The sequence below is a fragment of the Sarcophilus harrisii genome, chromosome 5 (genome assembly GCF_902635505.1).
Source record: "Sarcophilus harrisii chromosome 5, mSarHar1.11, whole genome shotgun sequence".
Lineage (NCBI taxonomy): Eukaryota > Metazoa > Chordata > Mammalia > Dasyuromorphia > Dasyuridae > Sarcophilus > Sarcophilus harrisii.
Genome location: NC_045430.1, coordinates 10,896,254 through 10,918,308, shown reverse-complemented (window position 1 = coordinate 10,918,308; position 22,055 = coordinate 10,896,254). Strand labels below are relative to the sequence as shown.

The window sequence follows — 22,055 nt, the reverse complement described above, 5'->3', positions numbered from 1 at the left end:
GTGCAGGCGCAGAACGAGATCCATTATGCTTGGCCCCCAAGGAGGCCTGGCCAGGCCCACTACACCTTAAGAAGGGGAACGCGGCCTAATGAGAAAAGCTACATGAAATCAGAATGGGCCAGCGTCTAGTTCCCAGAGGTCCCTGAGCCAGGGCCCCTGCCCAAGGCGTGCACAACGGAGATCCTATGGGCTGGCCTCTGCACCCCTGCATGATAGATGGGAGTCAAGCCATCTCACTCACTTTCTTTGCCTCAGATTCCAAAACCCCTCTGGGAATGCTCACTGCTGCTCATTAGCAGGGGACCCTGACAACAAAACCCCGAGCTAATGGGAAAACACCACAGCAGGGTCTCAAAGGAGCCCGCCCCTGTGTGCTGCCCCAAGACAGGATTGTGGGCAGCTACCTACTATCGAGCAAATCAGAGCGAGCTCACCCAGAGCAGAGATTTACTCACCCTGAAGTCGAAGCCTGGCAGTGTCCAAAGGGAAAAACACTGTCATGGCGGTCACACTTCCCTGCAGAGTAGAAAGAACATTTAGCTGGTAGTTTCACAAGGAGCTGGAGCAGCCAAGAACCTCTTCACCATGGACGAGGTGGTCCCTGCCGGCTGCCCCCAGCCTCCAAAACCCAGGCTTTGGGTTTTGGAACCTTTTAGTCCCTCTGGGAAATATGCCTTCAGAAAACTTCTACTAAGCATAAGGACAGTAAAGACAACAACATTTCTACAGCATTTTAAAGATTCAGGGATGAAAGAAGTGAATTCTCTAAAACAAAAATGATTCCATAATCATGTGTTTATCAAAACAGATTCTAAAAATGCTGAGATAAATTCAGGAGACATTTGGGGGAGAACCAATTTTCCCTGGAAACATTGCCAGTTGCTCCCTACTATTGAGAGAGGCACCAAATAGGAATCAATGGGAGGGAAACTGATCATTTCCACACTCCTTAATTATTCCTCAACAATTTCTTTTCCTCAAATAGGAAAAACAAGGATAACAGAATTCAAACCCAAAAGGAGCCTTTGGGACCCCCCCTGAGTCCATCCTCCTTATTTAGCAGATGAAGAGCCTAGGGCCAGTTAATTAGTCACTCAACAATTTCTCTTCCTCAAATAGGAAAAACAAGGATAACAGAATTCAAACCCAAAAGAAGTCTTTGGGACCCCCCTGAGTCCATCCTCCTTATTTAGCAGATGAAGAGCCTAGGGCAAGGAGAAAGTTGCCTTCCCCAAGGTCACATGGTAAAGCCAGGATTAAAATCCAAGTCTTTTCCCATTTAATTTACATAATTTAATTGCTCAGCATTATTTTCCATAACAAACTTGAACAACTGTCCTCCAAGATTTCCTTTAAGTTACTGTGTTGCAAAGAAAAACACACAAAAGCTTCTTTTGAGAAATAAAAAGGAACTCCACAAAGACTTATCAAAAAATGCTTATCAATGCTCTGTGGGAGGGATTGTCAGTCATTTGTGTCTTAACTCTCGTGATTCTGAGGATCATAACAGTCATGGGGCTTTCTTAGGGAAGATACTGTAAACACAAATGAAATGACTTGCCCATGTTCACACAGCTGGGAAGCATCTGAGGACATGTTTGAGTATGCTGAGACCAGGCCAGAGCCCTATTCATTGGGACATCTAGGTGTTCCAAGGCTGATACAAGGAAAAGAAAGAAAAGGAAGGAAGGAAGGGAGGGAGGGAGGAAAGGAGGGAGGAAAGGAGGAAAGAATGGAGACAAGGAGGGAGGAAAGGAGGGAGGGAGGGAGAGGGGAAAAAGGAAGGAAGGAAAGAAAAAAGGGAGGGAGGTAGGAAGGAAAGAAGGAAGGAAGGAAGGAAGAAATGCTGTCTCTGTGCTCAAGGAAACGAGATATATCCAAAAACATGAGGATTATAATGTACTATGGGGTAAAGTAGAGATCCTCCAAGAGGCATAGGAAATGCTAAGAGGAAGATGCAGGTTTCAGGGGGGGACACCAGGAAAGGCCTCCCCAAAGTTGTAGTCACCACGCTGGCCTAGGGAACAGGAGTTTGAGAGGTGGGGAGGAGGAGAAAATACCCCAGCACTGAGGATGGGTTGAACGAATGTAGGCCAGCAGAAAGTGGGAGGTCAAGTTCAGAGAACAGCTTGCAAGCTGATTTGGCTGGAAGGTGTTGGGGGGGGGGAGGGGAAGGAAAGTGAGAACCAGACCATCAAGTTTAGGCCTCAATGACCCTGTGTGGGGTGTGTGCCTTGCACATAGTAGGCACTATGCTGGATGTACAAAGTGCATCAGTCACTTGCTGACCACTGCTCCCTACCAGGAAAGAAGCCTGGCCTCGGCACCTGTGGGCAGCTGGGCTGGAGGGCAGAGAAGCGGGCCAATCTCTCTCAGGGCCCATGAAGTGTGAAATAAAGAGTCCAGGATTCAGAGGAAGAAGATGGGGCTCCCTATTCCATGACACTTCCCCAGCTCTGACCAAGTCCCAAAAACTCAGCTGAGAGGGAATGCACACTGGCCAGCCTGGGCCGTCCCCCAATGGCACCCCAGGGAGGAGCCCGCCAAAGGGAGAAGGGGGCTGGCGTGGTAAAGATGCTGCTGTATGAACACGGGCTGCACAAAAGCTAGACAAACACATGTGTCCCCCTACAAACAGCCCCTACCCCGGCCAGCAGACTGACTCAATGTGCTCCCACAGCCTAGTGTTCCCTGCAAAGTAACAAAAGTCAGGCAGGCATGCAGCAGAGACGGTCCGGTTCCCCAGACACACAAACACAAGCTCCCCAAGGTCTCACAGCCGCTGGTACCTTACACCACCTGCCCAGTGGTCAGAGAGCCGGAATCAGTGAGGCTCCCTGGGCCTCAGCTTCTTGACTGGCTTTTCAGACCCCTCATTTTAGAGACAATGAGTCTGATTCCAAGAGGCCCAGGATCCAGCCTGTGCCACTGTCCTGGCTGATGTTCCAAAGTGAATTCCGACTACGTCACCTCCCTCTCCCCAGCAGTTCTAGTGGCTCCCTACTGCCTTCAAAGCAAATCTAAAGTTCTCAGTCTGGCATTCAAATCCTCCCCCTTCACAGTCTTCTTATACCCCTTCCCCATACACACAGGGCCTCCTGGCTGTTCCATGAGTCAGATCCTCTATCTCCAGACTCCAAGCATTTCCTCCTGCTGTGACCCACGCCTGAAATGCTCTCCCTCATCTCAACTTCTTGGACTTTCCCAGTCCTCCTCAATCTCAGTGCCTTCCTTCTGAGATTCTCTCCAATTATAACACACGTAATGACTTACAGGAACACAGAATTTAGAGCTAAAAGGGACCTTAGGAACCATCTTAATTCAACATCCTCCTGTTTAAGAAAACCAAAGGGCAGAGAAGGGATCTGATCCACTAGAATATAACAAGCTCCTCAAGGGCTAGTTTCTAGCCACCCAAATAACTGTTAGTTACCGAATGTTTGTTGGGCTGCATTGTATACAGTGATGGATGGAAAGTATTCTATATACATGTAAAAATGTCAGTCCTGATTACAAAGCCAGGACAACCTATATCACTCATCCATCCGTATTTCTATCTCCAACAAACATCGCATTAGGAAACAATGATCAGCCTGAGTCAGCCATCTGGTGAATGGGAAGAGTGGGTTGGATTGCCTTTGGGAAATTACAAGTTCCTTTAATAAAGACCCTGTACTTCCCCCAACAAGAGAATCATCTTTTAAAATATCAATATTCCACCAGAGTTAATGTAGGGCCATGAGTCATGGAACACAAAAGTCTGCCAGGAATTAAGCATATCACCCAGAGGGCAATAGTGGGGGCGGAAGCAGATGCATCACAGGACAAGAATCATGAATAAGAACAGGAGCAAAGGATGGCTGAAAAGGAAAGGATGGACTCATCCCATGGCAAAAAAAAAAAAAAAAAAAAAGAAAGAAAAAAAGAAAAAAGAAAAAGGCAACAAATTGATGGTTAGCTGGTGGGCTGGTTAGCGTGTTCAAGGCATCAAGAGGAACAAAGAAAGATTCCCTAACAGGCTTGGATGGCCTGCAATCTGCACTGCTGAAAGGAATACCCATCCTGATTAGTACTGGAGTATTCTACTGGTACCTAAACAAAGATAATCACAATCTGATTCACCAGTGCTCCTGTCCCAAGGTCCCTGATTATTCAAGATTCCTTCTCATCATCTCCTGCCCAACAATCACCATACATTTATTGAGATGCCTGCAGGTCTGAACTATTAAGACCCTTTTGTAGGGTCTTAGGTAGAAAATAACTTGCTAGTCCAATGAGTCTGCTCGTTACTGCGTTTTCTGAAGTCTGAGGAGTAAAGACTAAGATGGTAGTGTAGAACACTGCTTTGGAAGCAAAGGATCCGAATTCAAATCTTGGTTCTGCTGCTTATCAGCTATGTGATCTTGAGAAAGTCTCTATTTATAGGCCTGTTTGGATCAGATGACCTTTTTGGCTCTAAATCCAAGAAGCTTTTTAGGGGGAAGAGGATGTTGCTCAAACTTTTAGATTTTCAATGTTCAGCATTTCACTTATATTATGGTAGTCTGGAAAACTCACCACCATTCAGAAAGTTATTTCCTGTGGCAGTTGTTTGTAACTCCAAACTTACAAAAAACATTTCAAACCCTGATGGCTGAAGGCTACGAAGGTGGAACCGGAGATGGCCTGTCAGTCTGTTCCTAAGGCTGTCCCAGTTCAAGAAGACCTGAGCTTTCTATAGCCAGAGTAGCTGACTTAATGAAGGGATAAAACCAGTGGGCACCGAAGCTGGGTAGACCCCTCTATTGGTAAACATGTGCAACATAAACTAAGGATACTGGCTTCCTTCTACCATAGATCCAAGGGTGTTCTTGAAGTCAGGCCCAGAGAGAGAAGGGTATAAAAATTAATTCAAACAAGTATCTGAAATCATTCTGAGGACAGTCTGCTGGAATTCAGAGGGACGAAGATTTATCCCAAACTGGCCTTCCAGTTTTTCTCCTTCATCTTCAGCATGAATAGCTCTAGTATCCAGCTATAACTTCACTGTCATGCTGGGGAGAGTGCTAGACTTGGGATGGGAATACTCAGAAGTAAAGAGAAGCTCTGAGTGACAGGGGCAAATCAAGTAGCCACCTCTCAGCCTCACTTTCACATCTAAGGTCCTTTCCAGGCCTATGATCCTACAATAAAATGAACACTATGTACACTCATCTTCTGCCAAAGGCTGTATAAACCTGTTTTTTTTTTTTTCCAACAATGGTTTAGTCAGATTGACTTCATCATGTCATTTTTCCCCAGAGAACTATCTGTGCCAGTTTGCAAGGAGGTTACTCTTATGCATGGAAGATAAGGCAGAGTGTGATAAAATCCCACCAGTCATGAATAAAAATAAAGTCATAATTTCTGTCCTCCGGCTCTAAGAACCTGAGTGGGAGCTGGGTTGCCACCTCTGAAGGAATGGCCCCAAAGCACCACCAAATATCCAGAAAAACAACGTTTTCTTGTCCCCAAGACAGACACATTTTAGGTATAAAACTGATTACTTCACCACCTCCCCTTCCAGGAACCTTGGGCAGGTATTAATATTCTCCACACAGTAAAACCCCAACCCTCCAATCGTGGAGAACCTTGCCAGACTATCTCCATTCTGATCTTTCCAAAGAAGCCACTGTCCTAAGCCCTGGAAGGAGCTGGCACCATGAGTTTGGATACAAGAGAAATTGAGTCTGAATATCTTGAGAATTAGCCCAGAAGGGCGGAGAGACAAAGCCTTGACATTTTAAACTATTTTAAGAGCTGGCTTGGCAGTAAGACACCCTCGAGAACCTTTGGCTGGATGAATAAGCTCAACTCTTAAGACTATATTTGGTGATTCTGGCTGTATGTTCCCTCTAAATGGGAGCTAATGACAAATTTGTAGCATCTAATACTGCATCCAAGTCCCCCCGCTGTGGTATTTGGCCTCCTCTCTGGCTCTCCCAGAGTTCAAGACATGTTCTAAAAAATGGCCTCAGAGCAGGTCACTGGCACATTGCATCCCTGGCACAAAGAGCAGGAAAAGGACCGACACATGAGGCTGGAACCAGGTAGCAGGAGCTTCTGATTGAGAGGAAGCGTGGGGTGCAGGAGTGGGGGCCAGACTTCCTTCTGAGGAGACTCTGAGCTCCACTGGTGAAGACGAATGAAGGCCGGACCATCCATCTACAAGGGCCTGAAAAGCCGAACAATCCATCGGTGCTGGACTGGATCAAAAATAGGGACAGGGAGAGGGAGCAGAGGGGACAAGCTAAGTTTCAATGGAAAATTAAGATGCTAACTTCTGTTGGCCATCTGAAGCGAGTCCTTCACCATCAGGCTTCCCCAGAAGCACCTACCAAATGGAGGATATCCATCCCTCAGTTGCCCCCCATCCGCCTCTTGGAACCCAGCAATCCCTTGGAGGCTCCAGCACCAAATAAGGCTTAGGTAAGCCCTCTCAGAGCTTTAAGACAAAACAGAGATAAATGAGTCAGAAAGTCCTTGGGCAAAGGCACAGGAAATCACAAAACAGTGCTAAGAGATCCAAGGGAGGAGGTTCCTGCTCTCCAGGAGATGACAATCCAGGTAGGAATGAGGCACTCAACAAGCATTTATTAAGTGCCTACTATGTGCAGGGCCAACCACAATCCCAGTGCTCAAAAAATCTATATATGGGTAAGAAAACATAAAGTGATTTAGTAAATAAGGGAGACAACCCAGGAGGCCGGGCTTTGCAGGGAGAATCAGAGCAGGCTCGGCAGAGCCAGCAGCCCCTCAGGTGGGGAAGGGGAAGGATGACCTGGCCAAGTTTTGGGAGATGGTCTGGTTGGACGCACAGACAAGAGATGAGTCATTGACTTCCAAGAAGAAATCAGTCGGCCGGGATGCAGGGTACGTGAATAGGAGTCTTGTGAAATCAGGCTGGAAAGGTGAGGTCAGGGTGAAGTGAGGAAAGGCCCTAGTGTCCGTCTGGGAGGCAGCTTGGATGGCCTGTGAGCAGGAGGGACGTGGGTCCTCCTCTACCTCAGAAGGACTATCTTGGCATCTATGAGCAGGGTGAACCAGAAAGGGGAAAGCCTGGAAGCCAAGAAGCTTGGGGGGGAGGGGGAGGCTGGGAGTGTGGAGGAAAGGGGAGATAGAAGCTAGGAGAAAAGATGGAGGGAAAGAATGCAAGGGACTGAACTAAGTGGCCTTGGTCCCCGGCAGACAGCAGAGACCCTCTAAGTCATGACACCATGAGGGACCCGGCACAAGAAGTTGTGCTTCGGCCAAACACTTCCCAGGCCTTTGAGGGAAGGGGAGATCTCTGTGGCCTGGGAATGGGCAATCCGAATAATCATCAAGAAGCACTTCTGACGCCCTTCAACTATACCAGGAAGGGTGCTTAGACTAGAGACAGAGAAAAGGTGAGAACAGGCCTGGCCCTCAAGGAGCCGACAGCCTAAGGATCAGGACCAAGAGTTGGCAGCAAGCAAGGGGGCTAGGGTCCTGAGCCCTGACAGAGGAGTCAGAGGAGCTGTGTTCCAATCCCTCCTGATGCTCCAAGATGCTGACTTCATAATGCTGGTTTAAAAGCAGGTGACTGAGGCTTCTCACTCTTGTTTTCCTTTACCTTAGTATGGTCATTAAGGAGGTTCTCTTGGTTCTGCTGACTTTGCTCAACATATGGATCTTCCCAAGTTTTTTTCTGGACACTTCTAAATATATTCAGCCAGATCCCAGAAAGTGGAATCCAATTTGTTTTCCAATTCTTGTTCCCCAAAACATTTGATTCTCAGGTAAGAAAGTTGCTGCAAGCTGAACAGATGCTTTTCTATTGGTCTGCTCATGTAGGAGGCAACTTCCAGTTAAAACACATAAGTGTTCTCAGAGTGTCCCAGTCATTCTGCTCATCTTCCCCTTACCTCCCAACTTCTGTAAGTGGGAACAGGACGAGCTGCTGCTCAGCACTTACAAGTATCTGAAAACGCATCTTCCCTCAGAGTTAATGTCTCAGCCGAGCGTAAAATGCAGAGTACTGAAGGGAAGAAGAGCAAGGCTTCTGATGTGCTGAGTCGGAGTAGCCTGTGGTGCGTCCAGGGCAGCCTAAAGGAGCTCAGAAGAGAAAGGTTGGCTGGATCTAGAGGTCCAAGCCTCAGCCTTCTTAGTGTGACCTGCTAATAACCCACAACTTGCGTCACAGGGCCGTGAAGAGCAAGTCAGATACCACTTGGGATGGGCTTCTTCTTTGTAAGCCATTTTAGGAGCAATTCCCATCTTGTACCAGAATGCCAGGAAATGTGGGACAGTATCCTTGAATCCCATAAATGCAAATTCTTGAACTGACACAACTGATAAGGAAACATTCCCTCCCCTTAAAGGAGGAAGGGAGAGGGAGCCTCCAGATACCATATGGCACAGGCTGACATGGTCACTTGTTTTTGTTTAAACGTTTTTCCACATCATAAAGGAAAAATTTAGTGGGGTGAGGAGGCAGTGAAGAGACCATGACTTCAGTGTCAGAATGAAAGAGAATAAAGCATTTTTTCAAAAACAAAAAGAGAGATCTTCCTTTTAGCAAGAAGTCTGGCCAACTTTCCAAGACTAATCCAGACTGTTCCTCTCTTCAGTGGGAAATTGCAGGAGAGTTGCTGGGAAATGATTTTGTGAAAAAATAAAATTACTGTTAGTAATAAAAACATGGATATTTAGACTAGAAAGGAGTCTAAGAAAACTAGGCCATTTCCCAAAGGCTGCTTAATTCCTGAGTTGAGCTCACTGCATCCCTCCCAAGGCCATTCATCCAATGAGCTATCAGAATGCAGACGGAGTCCCTCTTTCCAGATCACCCTGAAATAAGGTGCTGCCATCTTTCTGGCCTTGGAGCAATCAGCATAAACAGGAACATGTGGAGGGAGTTTGCCTGGGAGAGCTTCCGATGATGGCCCACAAACATGTTCATTTTCTGCATCATCTGATAGTAGTAACTTAGGGGTCAAAGTTGTCTCTGCCGTTCCAACTTTTAAGGAGTCAACTATGGTTGTGACGCTGTGCCGGAAGAGGGCCTGCTCCCTGTGAGCCCCTTGTGAGCAGGGTCTTGTTTGGGCTTTTCCTCTATATCCTCAGCACTTCACACAGGGCCTCCCATTTAAATAAATGTCAACAATCAATAAGGACTTGAGGAACCTGGGCTCTCTGCTCCTTACAGGAGTCTGCTGGGGCTCTCTATCAGTTCTACTTGGCACCCTCAGCCCCCTCTCCCGCACCGTCTTCTCATCCTTGCACGCCACTTGGTGTCCCAATCAGGAACACCGAATGCTCTGTTGCTTGGCTCTGAACATTCTGACTGGCTGTCTTCCATCCCTGCAATGATCTCTCTCCTCACTGCATCCTCTCAGCTTCTCTGATGTCCTTCACATCCCAGCTGAAATCCCAGCACCTACAGGAAGACTCCTCCACTCCTCTCAATTACTCCGAGTTACCCCATATAAAGCTTGTTTGCACCTATTGATTGTGTCCTGAACTAGACCGGAGCACCTGGGGGACGGGACTGTCTCTGGCCTCCTTCTGTATTCTCAGCACTTTGCACAGGGCCTGGCACACAACAAGTGCTTACTGATGGAGATTAGCACATTCACTTAACAGATCATCAGCAATCAAGGCCAGAGATTGGGACGAAGGCCGGCAAAAGACTGAACCCCACACAGGTCCCCCAAGCAAACATTCCCAGCGCTCATAGCGAAACACAGTTGAACTCTGGGAACAGACAATGATGGGGACTACAGAGTTTGGAGTTCTGCCGCCAGAAAAGACAGGCGATCTGCCCTGAGGAGCACACACAGCTCTGTAAGGTAATTCTGAAGTTCCGAGCTGCTGGCTCTTATTCCCCTCCTGGAGAAGTCAGTGGTGGAAAAAGAAAAGCCCCACCAAAGAGCACCGAGCTTCCAAAAGCTGTCTTAGGAAAACAGGAAGCAGCACAGCATGGAGTGAGAAAATTAGGCCCGTACCCAGAGGGATAAGTGAGAGCACCAGGGAGACACACATTACACACTCTGAAAAGCTGTGGACAGCTCTGCAAAAACACACTGAATGAACAAGAAAACATTCATTAAACATATACTAAATATGGGTGAAACAATTGAGCTTTAGTGGAGCAGGGACCTCTGGATCAATAGTTTGGTCTAGCAGCAGAGAGCTGGAGAAGGTAAAGGCAAACCACTGCAGCACCTTTGCCAAGAAAGCCCCCTGACTCAACTGAAAAACAGAACAGCTCTGTAGTCAGAGAACTTGGGTTCAAAGTCCACCTCTGACAGCAGACTTCGGCAATATTCCCTCGAGCAGTCATGGAACCCCTGCTTCAAGGCCTCTCCTGGGAGATCATGACTCCACAAAGGAATCCATTCCAGCTGTGAGCAGCTCTGTTAAGGAAATATGGCCTTTTTAAAAAAATAATAGCTCTTTATTTTTCAAAATAAGTGCAAAGATAGTTTTCAACATTCCCTGTTGCAAAACCTTGTGTCCCAAATTTCCCTCCCTCCCTCCCCACCACCTCCTTCCCCCTAAATAGCAAGTAATCCAATATAGGTTAAATATGTGCAATTCTTCTAAACATATTTAACATAACCTTATTGTAAGCAACAGTCTCTTCTGTTTAAATATTACCCACTCATCCTACAAACCCTGTCCTCTGGGGCCTAAGCAGAACCAAGCCAACAAACCCAGGACTTCCCTTCCAATGTGCACATTCAGTTGGGCCTCCATCTAAGTCTGCTCTTCTTTTAACAGTTCTGTCAGTGACCTGGTTAAGGACAGAACATGGAGTAAGGAGGGAGCTACCCATAGAACAGACTCACCCAAACCTTCAAAAGCTCCTGCTACTAAGAGAACACGCCAATCCCTTGAGGACTTCCACAGCCTAGTTCCAGACGACTTTCCCAGTGCTCCTCTCCATGCACTCAAAGCTCCAGCTCACCTGCCCTACATCACCTGCCTCCCTGGGCCTCCTCAGCTCCTCCGAGGCTCAGCTGCAGGCCAATTCCTCTCTAAAGTCTTTCACCTGAAGCTCTCTGGCATACACTTTCAAACTTGGTTGATACATGAGTTAGTTTTGCTGAATTACTTACTACCTCCTTTTCCCAGCCTTTTGTTTTATTATTTGCTGAGGGAGGGTTCTGGGAGGGGAAGAAACACATTGGTCCCTTTGATGTAAAGGTCAAAGACAACAACAAAAAACTTTTTCTAGTTCTCTCCCTCCTCCAATTCTCTACAGCATGTTGTCAAACTTTTTCTCTTTGCAATCCCTTTTTGCCCAAGAAATTCTTACCTGACCCCAGGTATATAAAACAAGTATACAAATTAAACATTTACTGATAATAAGTCATAATTTTGCAACTCCCATATTCAATTATGTGACCCTGTATGAGTCATGAACTAAAGTTTAAGAGGCTGAGTTTTAGAGCATTTGGGGACCTCTCCTTTGCTCCTTTCACCCAACTTTGTACTCTGATTATCTGTGTAGATGCATCCCCACTTAGGAAGTCATACACACTGTTAGGGCAAGGACTAGGTCATTTTTGATCTTCATATGCCCAGCACCAAATACTGTGACTGCACATCGAAGGCATGAAACAAACATTTATTAAATTTAATGCCATTTTTCATGTGAAAACACCCTGAATTTTTGCACAATGTCACTTCTAATTTTCTCCTTGGCTCCTTTCCTAAAATGTGATACAGAGAGCAGAACCCAGGCCTCTCAAGGTGGCGAGATCCGGACAGAATGCTCCTCTGTTCCAATCTCTCTTGGACCATCAAGACAAAGTTATCAGCTGTTCAATGGATTTCTCACCGAGCTTAGAATCTACAAGCCTCATCCCTCCCCTGCTTCCATTATGCAAGAACTACTTTCTAGTTGGTCTCTACTCACTGTTTAGCTACAGGACCTGTATGATATCCCTTTCCTAATTTCTTTACCTATGAATTGGAATATCATCAACTTGACCTACTGCAATGTTGTCTTGACTCAAGGATTCAAGGACTTATACCAAATTAGCAAAATCGAGTACAAGAAAAAACTACAAAATTAAAAAACAGAGGAACAAGAAGACATAGAAAGAACCGCAAATTTAGAATCTGGACACCTGGGTTTTAGTCTAAGCATAGTAATTATTTCCCTCTGGACTGGAATTCTCAGTTTTCTCATATGTAATATGAATATGGGGAGGAGGCGACAGGTTGACTTCCCCAGAGTCACATAGGTAGGAAGTGTCTGAGGCTGGATTTGAACCCCGATCGGGTCCTCTTGACTTCAGGGCTGCTGCTCTAACCACTGCACTGCCTAGGGGCCCCTTATAAAATGATTTTTTTTGCTGAGGCAATTGGGATTAAATGATTTGCCCAGGGTCACCCAGCTAGGAAGTGTTAAGTGTCTGGGGCCAGATTTGAACTTAGGTCCTCCTGACTTCAGGGCTGGTGCTTTATCCACTGTGCCACATAACTCCCATAAAATGAATTTTTAAAAAAATTTTCCCTATCCCAAGGAATCCCCTAAAAATCAAGAGAATGTACTTTCCCTCTGGAGTGATCTTTTATCTCCTTCCACTGCCTCTTGTTACCTATTGATTTGTGTGTCGCCTCTACCACTCAAACCTAAGTTCTTTGAAGAAAACTGTTTTTTGATGGGCACAAAATAAGCACGTGTTGTTTGCTGATTGATAATAGACACAAAAATACTTTGTGAAGTTAAAATGGATACATTTCAGACCAATTACTCAATCTGAAATACAAATGTTCTGACGTACATGTGGCCTTTACCCAGAATAGGAAGGTGAAGAACAGCTCTACTTATTTAATACACATTGAAATTCGATATTCTGTGCCCACCATCTGTTGGCACTTTGTAAGGAAGACTAAGAGGTGCCCAGTTCCTCCCTCAATATGCTGACAATCTAACGGGGCAGGGCAGAGGCAGAAGCTATCTATTACATGAAAAAACAGAGCCAAGGTAAAACAGAAATGCTGACATTTCAGAAGGAATTTCCCAGTTGGCTGAAGGTTCTTGTACAAGAGCTGAAACAAGAGTCGAGCTTCTGGAGATGACCGGGGAAGTCCACAGGCAGACTGGGGAAGGCTTTCTTTGCAGGTGAGAGGAAACCCTGAGCAAAGGGGAAGAGATGGAGGACAAGAACCAGGGGGTCATCCAGTCTGGTTTGGGCACAAATTAGAGACAGGAAGAGGAAGCCCAATAGACTCGGCTCCAAAGTATCCACCTCGTCTAGTGTCTTACATGGACATCATTTATGAGCGGTCATTTCAAATGAACAAGAGCCAAGCACAACGATGAGTACTCTGCAGGCCTCACTCTAGGAGCTGAGTCTGATGAGGGCAGAGAGTTCACATGGAATCAAAGAGGTGCAAAGCACTAGCAGACATCTGCAAAGGCAGAGCTCACTTTCACCTGGCGACAGGAGGGGCAGATGGGCAAGGGGCATCCAAGCTGAACAGATGCTCCAAAAAAGATGGGGGTAGGCTTGGCCACTCTAAACACAGATAGAGCCTGGACCAGGCAGGAGAGGAGAAAGGAGCGATTGGAGATTAAAGGATGTTGGTATGAAGCTGAACAGTCTCAGAGCTTCAGTCAGAGTAGGAGCCCCTTAAGTTGTTGAGGACATAGTGTCCTATGAGCAATTAACTCGGGCATCATTGGCAGGAGCCTGGGAGAAACAGGAGAAACCCTGCTCCTTTCCTGACAAAGGTCCGAGACCCCTCTTTTGACAGGCCAGAACCCAAAACGTACTCTGAAAATTACTGATTAACATCATAATTATCATTCCAAAATCTGATTTGATGGTGAAACCAGGGATTGCTCAATCTTTATTATATAAATATATTTATATATTATATATATATTTCACGTGTGTGTGTGTGTGTGTAGGCGAAGGCAATTGGGGTTAAATGATTTGCCCAGGGGTCTCACAGCTAGTAAGTGAGACTACATTTGAACTCAGTCCTCCTGACTTCAGGGTTGATGCTCTATCCACTGCGCCACCTAGCTGCCCCTTTTAAATTTTTCTTTATATAGTTTTTTATTTTTAAAACACATGCATATAGTTTTCTACATTCACCCTTGGAAAACCTTGTATTCCAAATTTTTTTCTCCCTCCCATCCCTCCACATCTTTCCCTAGATGGCAAATTATCTAATATATGTTAAACATGTGTGATCCTTCTATATATATTTCCACAATTATCATAATGCAGAAGAAAAATCACCCCAAAAAGGAAAAAAAAAAAGAAAGAAAAGAAATGACTGCTCAATCTTCTTGAATGATTCCAACAAAATAAGGTATCTATGGCATCACAAGGCATTAGAATCTAGTTTTTTAAAAAGTCATCTGGGTAAAATTCCTTTTAAATTCCAACTTTCTTTTTTTTACAAAATGAATCTTTTAATCAATGCAAGAGACATAGATAAAGAAGGACAGACCTGTCTGCAGCATTTCTTTCTTTGGAGTCTTAACAGATTCTGCTTTTTGGTTTGACAAAACCAAAATAAAACAAAGAAATTTCAGTCATCAACTGGGAAATGCCTGAATATAAGGGAATATTATTGTTCTAAAAGAAATGAGCAGCAAAAAGCTAACAAACTGTGCATACCCTCTGATCCAGCAGTGTTACTACTGGGCTTATATCCCAAAGAGATTTTAAAGGAGGAAAAGGGACCTGTATGTGCAAGAATGTTTGTGGCAGGTCTCTTTGTAGTGGCTAAAAAGTGGAACCTGAGTAGATGCCCATCAATTGGAGAATGGCTGAATTAAATTGTAGTATATGAATATTATGGAATATTATTGTTCTATAAGAAATGATCAGCAGGATGATTTCAGAAAGACCTGGAGAGACTTACATGAACTGATGCTGAGTGAAATGAGCAGGACCGGAAGATTATATACTTCAACAACAATACTGTATGATGATGGACGTGACCATCTTCAACAATGAGATGAACCCAATCAGTTCCAATAGAGCAGTAATGAACTGAACCAGCTACACCCAGCGAAAGAACTCTGGGAGATTATTATGAACCACTACATAGAATTCCCAATCCCTCTATTTTTGTCTGCCTACATTTTTGATTTTCTTCACAGGCTAATGCTATACTCTTTCAAAGTCCGATTCTTTTTGTACAGCAAAATAACTGTTTGGGCATGTATGCTTATATTGTATTTAATTTATACTTTAATATATTTAATATGTATTGGTCATCCTGCCATTTAGGGGAGGGAGTAGGGGGAAGAAGGGGGAAAATTGGAACAAAGGTTTGGCAACTGTCAATGCTGAAAAATTACCCATGCATGTATCTTGTAAATAAAAAGCTATAGAAATAATGAGCAGGCTGATTTCAGAAAAGTCTGAAAACTTACAGGAACTGCTGCTGAGTGAAAGGCGCAGAACCAGAACATTGCACACAGTAATAACATTATGTGATGATCAACTATGAGAAACTTAGCTCTTCTCAGCAATGCAGTGCACCAAGACAATTGCAATAGATGGGAAGAAAAATGCAGTCTACATCCAGAAAGGAAATTATGGAACCTAAATGTGGATCAAAGCATACTATTTTCACTTCTTTTTCCTGTTTCCTTTTTCTTTTTCATGGTTTTTCTCTTTTGAACTGATTTTTCTTTTCCAATATGACTAATATGGAAATGTTTAAAAAAAAAAAAAAAAAGATTGTATATGGGGCAGCTAGGTGGCCACAGTTGGATAGAGCACCAGCCCTGAAGTCAGGAAGACTGGAATTCAAATTTGACCTCAGACACTTAACACTTTCTAGCTGTGTGACCCTGGGCAAGTCACTTAACCTCAATTGTCTGGGGCGGGGGGAGATTATATAGCTTATAGGATGCCATCTTGGGGAGGGGGGGTCAAAAAAAGGGAACTCAAAAAAAACTTACAAAAATGAATGTTGAAAACCATCTTTACATGTGGTTAGAAAAACAGGATACTACTGAGGGAAAAAAATAAAGGCCATTTTGCCAAAGGGGGGAAAAAATTCAGTCCACTTTTTATACATGTTTATAAGATGTAGCCTTCCCTAATGTCGCCCATTCATTCCACAAAAATGCAACAGTAAGGAAAGTGTAACAAGATGTTTTCTGAGCATGTTCCTGTGGAGATGACATGGCGGACAAGCAGCATTAGTGAGGCGTTACTTGTGGCTGCAATGTTGTCTACACTTGTCATAGCTATAGTCCAACATGTAGGCTTGGATCCCATGCTGTTCTCAACATGGCATGTGCTTTTCCTCAAACCGCTCTGACTTGTACAAAACCAGAAATGTAGTCAATGATTATTTGCCAATACATAACTATGTGGTTTCTTCTTTTCAAAAAGAACCGTTCTCTGTTAATACCAACATGGTATTATAGAGCTATCTTCAAATGTCCGAAAATCTGTCCCGAAGAAATGGACTCAGTCCAACGGCAGAACCAAGAGAAATGGATAAATATGATGGTCAAGAGGCAGCACCAGGCTTGAGCTGGGACCAAACCTCTCAGTAATGACAGCAACCAGAAAGTGCTTCGGGCAGCATTGGGAGGTAGAGTGTCTCTCATGAGAGGTCTTCAAGCAAAGGCTGAAGGACTATTTGTCACAGAAATAAAGGGAATTCAAGAACTGATACAATTGGATTAGGTCTCTGATATCACTTCCCACTCAAAAACTCCACATATGATCCATGCATATCTACCCCGAGGATTTGTGGAGAGATCTGAGGGCAGAAATTTCCTAATTGTAACATGGCACATGGTGTTTAATGCATGCTTGTTCACTCGTTCGTTCAATATGTAGTGCAAACATATGCCTCAAAGGTTTGTTTTTTTTTTTTTTTTCAGAGAAAAATCCTTTTAAGTGGAACCAGCAGACCTACCTCCTGGTCTGGCAAGTTCAACTACTCAAGAGCTACATGACAGCCCACTGAAGCTTTTATGATCCTAAGCTTAGGATGTTTAATAAAAATCCAGCTACTGGCTCACTGGGGTTTCATCCCAAGCAAAGCTCCATCCTCCCTGACCCTCGGTGACATAATGGGGGGGGGGGGGAATGTTGCTAAGGAATGGATGTAGTCCATGTAGACTTTGCTTATGACATGAAAAAGTAAGAACAGCTTTTCTACTTGAGAGCTAAAGGAAAAAAAAAGAAAGCAGCCTCTCATTGAGGGAGGTGTGTTCTTAGGACAGGCAGGGGTGCCCTAGAGGCAGAAAGAAGGCTAAAGCAAAGCATTTTACTATAGGTTTACATTTGTATTTGAGAATCTTCATGGGGACAATGGGAAAAATAAAAACCCAGCAACACATAAGTTTTGAAATACATAAAGTGTTACATAAGGAGGATTATATAAAAACAATGGTACATTATGAACCATGTACCTGGAGGGAACACCAGGAGAAATCTTGTTCTAGGCAGATCTGAAGCAGCCCTTGCCCCACTTGCCGTCAGTCCAAGAAGTGGGGCCCAGGAGCCCAAGAGAAGCCGCACCCTCCACTCCCAGCCCACTTAGTAGCACCAAGCAGGGAAGGATGTCTCATGTGGGCACCTGCTTCTGGGAGTGCTGCAGCCAGAGGCACTAAGGAAAAGCTGGGGAAAAGGTCCCCTCCAAGGGACTGTCAGAGTTCAGCATCATAGTTTTATCCTTGGAAATGACATGAGATGACGTGTTATCATTTGCCGTTGCTGCGCGGAACGTCCACAGAGCTCTCCACTTGCTTCATACCTGAACCCTCACCTAGGTGGTGTCTCTCCTACTCGAACAGGGACTCCTCCAGGACAGGGGCTGTTTCTTTATTTGTACCCCCAGCTCTTATTGAAGTGCATTACACATAGTAAGCACCTACTAAATGCTCATTTCCTTCCTTCATTCATTGGTGATATTGTGTCATCACCAGGATCCTTTCCTCCCTGGGGGCCTGAATTGTACCCCTGCCTATCCTTTATTCACTCTGTCTCATCTCAGTGCTCTCCCTTCTACGCTCCATCATCCTACATTCTAGCATTTTTCTAGACGGGGATCACCAGTTGGCTTCCCTTCATTTTCCCCAAATAAAATTCTTCCTCCTTCTGAAATCTCTCAGTTCCTGGCCCTCTTAACTGCACTTGTGCTTTGTCTATACATCTCAGCTTCTCTACCTGGCTGCCCCACGAAGCAGCGACTCCACCTTCCTCACCCACACAGGGTACTGCACAGAGCAAGTGTCCAATGTGTGGTTATTGAAGAGTTCCAAACTGCGATTTGGGTAGTTTGGTTTTTATACCTCTGATGTTCCTTCCAGCTTGAAGTTTTTGAGGCTCAGAAACAAAAATCATTTTATGGAGAATTAACGGAGAAGAGACCTACTTCTTCTTCCGCAAAGAATTTAAATGAGTCTGGGAACATAAAAACAAACAAAAACTGTGGTCCCAGCACTTTTGATCTAGCTGGAACTCAAGTGCGTACAAACTTTCTAAAACCACATGGACACACCCGGGAGAACTGACATTATCCATCTTATCTTGGAACCCAGAACCACCGAGAGGGGTGGGACCGTATGAAGAATCAAGGTATGTTCAATCATGAAATGCTTCTTTAGAGTCAAGTTTTGCGGAGGAGAGCAAGAGCGATGGTGAAGAGGAGGGTGCTGGGGAGAAAAGGAGCCCAGTGAGGTTTGAGGAGAAAGCAGACGGAGAACCCTGGAAATCGAAGCAAAGGAGGGGCAAGTTTTACTTCTAGTCACCCGAGGGCCGGGGTTACGCTGGGAGCAGCGGGGACAGACCGAGGCCTCCCAGCAGCCCCGTGGGGAGGAAAGGATGGAGCCAAGTCACAAGGAGGGAGCCAGGAGGAGGGAGGGAGCGGAGACACCCAAACCAGGGGAACCAGAAAAGCCGGAAGGAGGGGCCGAGGAGCCCTGGGGAGGGCAGCGGTGTGGCCTGGGGGGGAGGGGATCTCGGGGGAGCCCAACGGGGCCCCCGGCTGGCCGCCAGGAGCGGAGAAGGGGGCGCGGCCCGGGCCGCACCGCCTTTCTCCCCAGTGCCCCCGTTGGGAGAGCCCTCGGGGGCCATGACACAGCTCGCACGGGAAAGGGAGGAGCCTTTGTAATCTGCCCGCCCAGCACCCTCAGTGCGGCCCGGCAAGGGGCTCAAAGGTCGGGCCTCAGTTTCTTCTTCTGTCAATGAGGGGTGGCCCGGGCCCCGGAGCCTCAGTTCTCCTTCGGGACCACGGCCCCTTTCTCTAAGTCCCGGGATGTCCAAGGGCCCCGTGGGAGTCTCCCCTCAGCTCGCTCCCGGAACATCCGGGGGGCCAGGGCTCGCCCTCGCCCTCACATCCGGGTCCCCCTAAGCCCACTCCGCTCCCCCCGCCCCCCACTTCCGGGCGCCCCCAGCCTCCCGGGCGCCCCGCCCCCTCCTCACCACGGCGCCGGCCACGGCGTGGACCAGGCTCTCGTAGGACAGCACGGCTGCCATGGGCTCGGCTCCCGTCCGACCCCAGGGGACGCTTGGGCCGCAGCTGTCCCGGCGGGCGGAACTAGAGGAGGGCGTGCTGTGGGCAGAGGCGGTGAAGCGGCAGCCGGCCCAGCGTCGGGCTCCCAGCGTCCGCAGGCCCCGCCCTCTTCGCCGGCCTCCGCCATGGCAACCACTTCCGGGTCGCCGGCGCCTCGGAGAGGGAAGGCGGGACGCGCGGAAGCGTGTCCTCGAAGCAGCCAATGGGTGCCCGGCACTCAAAGCACGCGCACTGGCCGATTTTCGCCCTGTTCCCAAATCCTCTCGACGCGAGCTTTTTCCTTCTTAACGCACTCTTGGTTCCCCCCTTTTTAAATCGCTGCCAACTCTCCGAGTCTCCCCTAGCCCTTCAGAGTGCGCCCTGGGCCACAGCGAAGGACGGTCCCTCGAATTAACGCGAGCAGGGCTGCTGAGGGGCGGGGCACCTCCCGTTCTGCCCCAGTGCAGTTTGGGGCGTCAGGAAGCGTCGGATCAGCGTTTATCAAAGCACCGACTTGGCTTAAGGGCAAAGCAGGATGAGCCTCCGGGGCAGCAGCGAGCGGAGCGCCCCCCTCTGTCCTAGCCCCTCAGCCGGGACTGATCCACATCCCTGCCCTGCAGGATGCCCAAGCTCCTGCAGGAGCTTGCAGCCAGTTTGTGTCTCGCACCGCGCGCGCGCGGGATAACGGGACGCACAAACAAGACAATATAGTGTTTGCCCACAGCAAACACCTAATAAATGGTTTTGCTTTTTTTTTTTTTTCCATTTTGAATAAATTCTTTATTATGGTGCTTATTGTTCTCCCACAGTTCAAAGAAATCGGCGTTCCCTACATAGAAGGTTCTATTGCATTCGCACACGGCACCTTCCATGCGCATCAGCGGGCATCTCCTTCGTTTCTGGTCCTCAGCACCACCACAAATGCTCGTGAGCGTCCAACGGCCAAGGCCTCTGTGGGATGTCTCTATTTTGATGCAACGTGGCCCGTTCCCATCCACCGCGGTGGCACTGCGGGACTCAAAGACTTCAGCACCACCAAGAGAAGGCCGCCATTGAGACGTTTCTGGCTTCTTGAAAGGATGACATGCTCCCATGTGCTTGCTTCTTCTTCTCCAACCTCCAGCAACCTGCGCCAAGTGCCCCACCTGTCCACCAGGGCTGCTCTCTGATGGTGAACTCGGGGACAAACTCATCAGCCATTTTTAGTGTTGATTTTCCCTGGTCTCTATTCCCACTTCTCTTTGTGCTTCCACACTGGATTCTCTCTCATCTCCGGAGATGGCACACTTTCCTCCTCTTACTTCTCATTGCTATTACTTGCCCTCAAGTTCTCTTACTTCTCATTGCTATTACTTGTCCTCAATTGGCTCACCCTTTCCCAACCAACCTCTTACTATGGGATTTCCAAATGTCTGTCCTTGGCTCTCATTACTTAGCAATCCCTGGATCACTTTGACACAGTGGCCTCTACCACTCCCAAATACCTATCCTGATCTGCATTCTGAGCTCCACCTCCAAAAGCTTACAATGAATCTCCATCTTGTTATCCCACAGGACCTCAAAAATTCTATATGTAACCCAAACCGAGTTCATTTTTCTCTTCTTACATCTGGTCTGCCTTCTGAGTTCAGTTTCTGCCCATGGCACTCTTCATTCAAAGACTCCCATGCTTCCATTAATTTGTTCATTTTTCAGTCTTGTCTGACTCTTCATGAGCTCACTTGGGGTTTTCTCAGCAGCTGACTGGAGTAGTTTGCTATTTCCTTTTCCAGCTGATTTTACAGATGAGGAAATTGAGGCAATCAGGGTTGAGTGACTTTTCCAGGATCACACAGCTATCGAGTACCTGAGGCCAATATTCTGTGCAAGAGGTTAAGAAGCATCCAGGTCACCTTAGAAGGACCTGTGAACCCAAAGACCCAGCCACTATCCTTCCTCCTGAAGCAAGACACATATCAAAACCCCAAGCACTGAAGAGGCCCTCTGGGTGCACGGAAGACAGTTTTTCTGGCGAGCTTCTAGAGTTTTGGAGTTTGCAAAATTCTTTACAAAAACTCATCTGATCCTTATAATGCCTGGGAGATTAGTGACTATACCACCCACACTACCCACAAGGAAAATTAATCTAAGGGAGATTAAATAATGACCACAGGGATCCCATAGGTAGTGTCTGAGGCAGAATTTGAACTCAGCTCTTTGTAATTCCAGGCCCAAAACTCTAGCCACCTGGCTAGCTGCCTCTTAAGGTTTACTGGAGAAACGAGAACCTTCCATTTCTAAGTTAACATTATCCTAAATTTCTTTTGCCAAATACTTTTTTAAAAATGCTATTACCTGCTTCTTTGGACAAAACTCAGTATAAGGAGGGGGCTATGTGGCCAGCACATATAGTGTTGAGTCTGGAGTTGGGAAGATCTGAAATCAAAACTAGTCTGACATTTTACTGCTCTGACCAAGTGCCAAATTTTCATCCCTTAGCTAAACCTCACCCTCAATTTGGTACCCTTGTTCTGCTTCATACACTAAGCCTCTGGAGCCCCCTCCATCAAAATGTTCTCTTCTTTGCT

The 22,055-nt window shown here is 46.5% G+C and overlaps 1 protein-coding gene across 2 annotated transcripts in view; it reads right to left on the bottom strand.

Annotated features, from left to right (window-relative positions):
- SLC25A17 (solute carrier family 25 member 17) overlaps nucleotides 1–19,593 on the bottom strand; it is a 32,120-nt gene extending 12,527 nt beyond the window's left edge. The window contains exons 1-2 of one of the 2 annotated variants that reach the window (XM_031940904.1): nucleotides 19,419–19,593; nucleotides 456–516 (exon numbers count right to left, since the gene is read on the bottom strand). In XM_031940904.1, coding sequence (XP_031796764.1) covers nucleotides 456–516; nucleotides 19,419–19,472 — 115 coding nt within the window. In that variant the 5' untranslated portion in view covers nucleotides 19,473–19,593. Of the gene's footprint in view, nucleotides 1–455; nucleotides 517–10,832; nucleotides 11,303–19,418 lie in introns of those variants that run through there. The other variant, XM_031940905.1, reaches the window with a different exon arrangement.
- Between the last annotated feature and the right edge of the window lie 2,462 nt (nucleotides 19,594–22,055).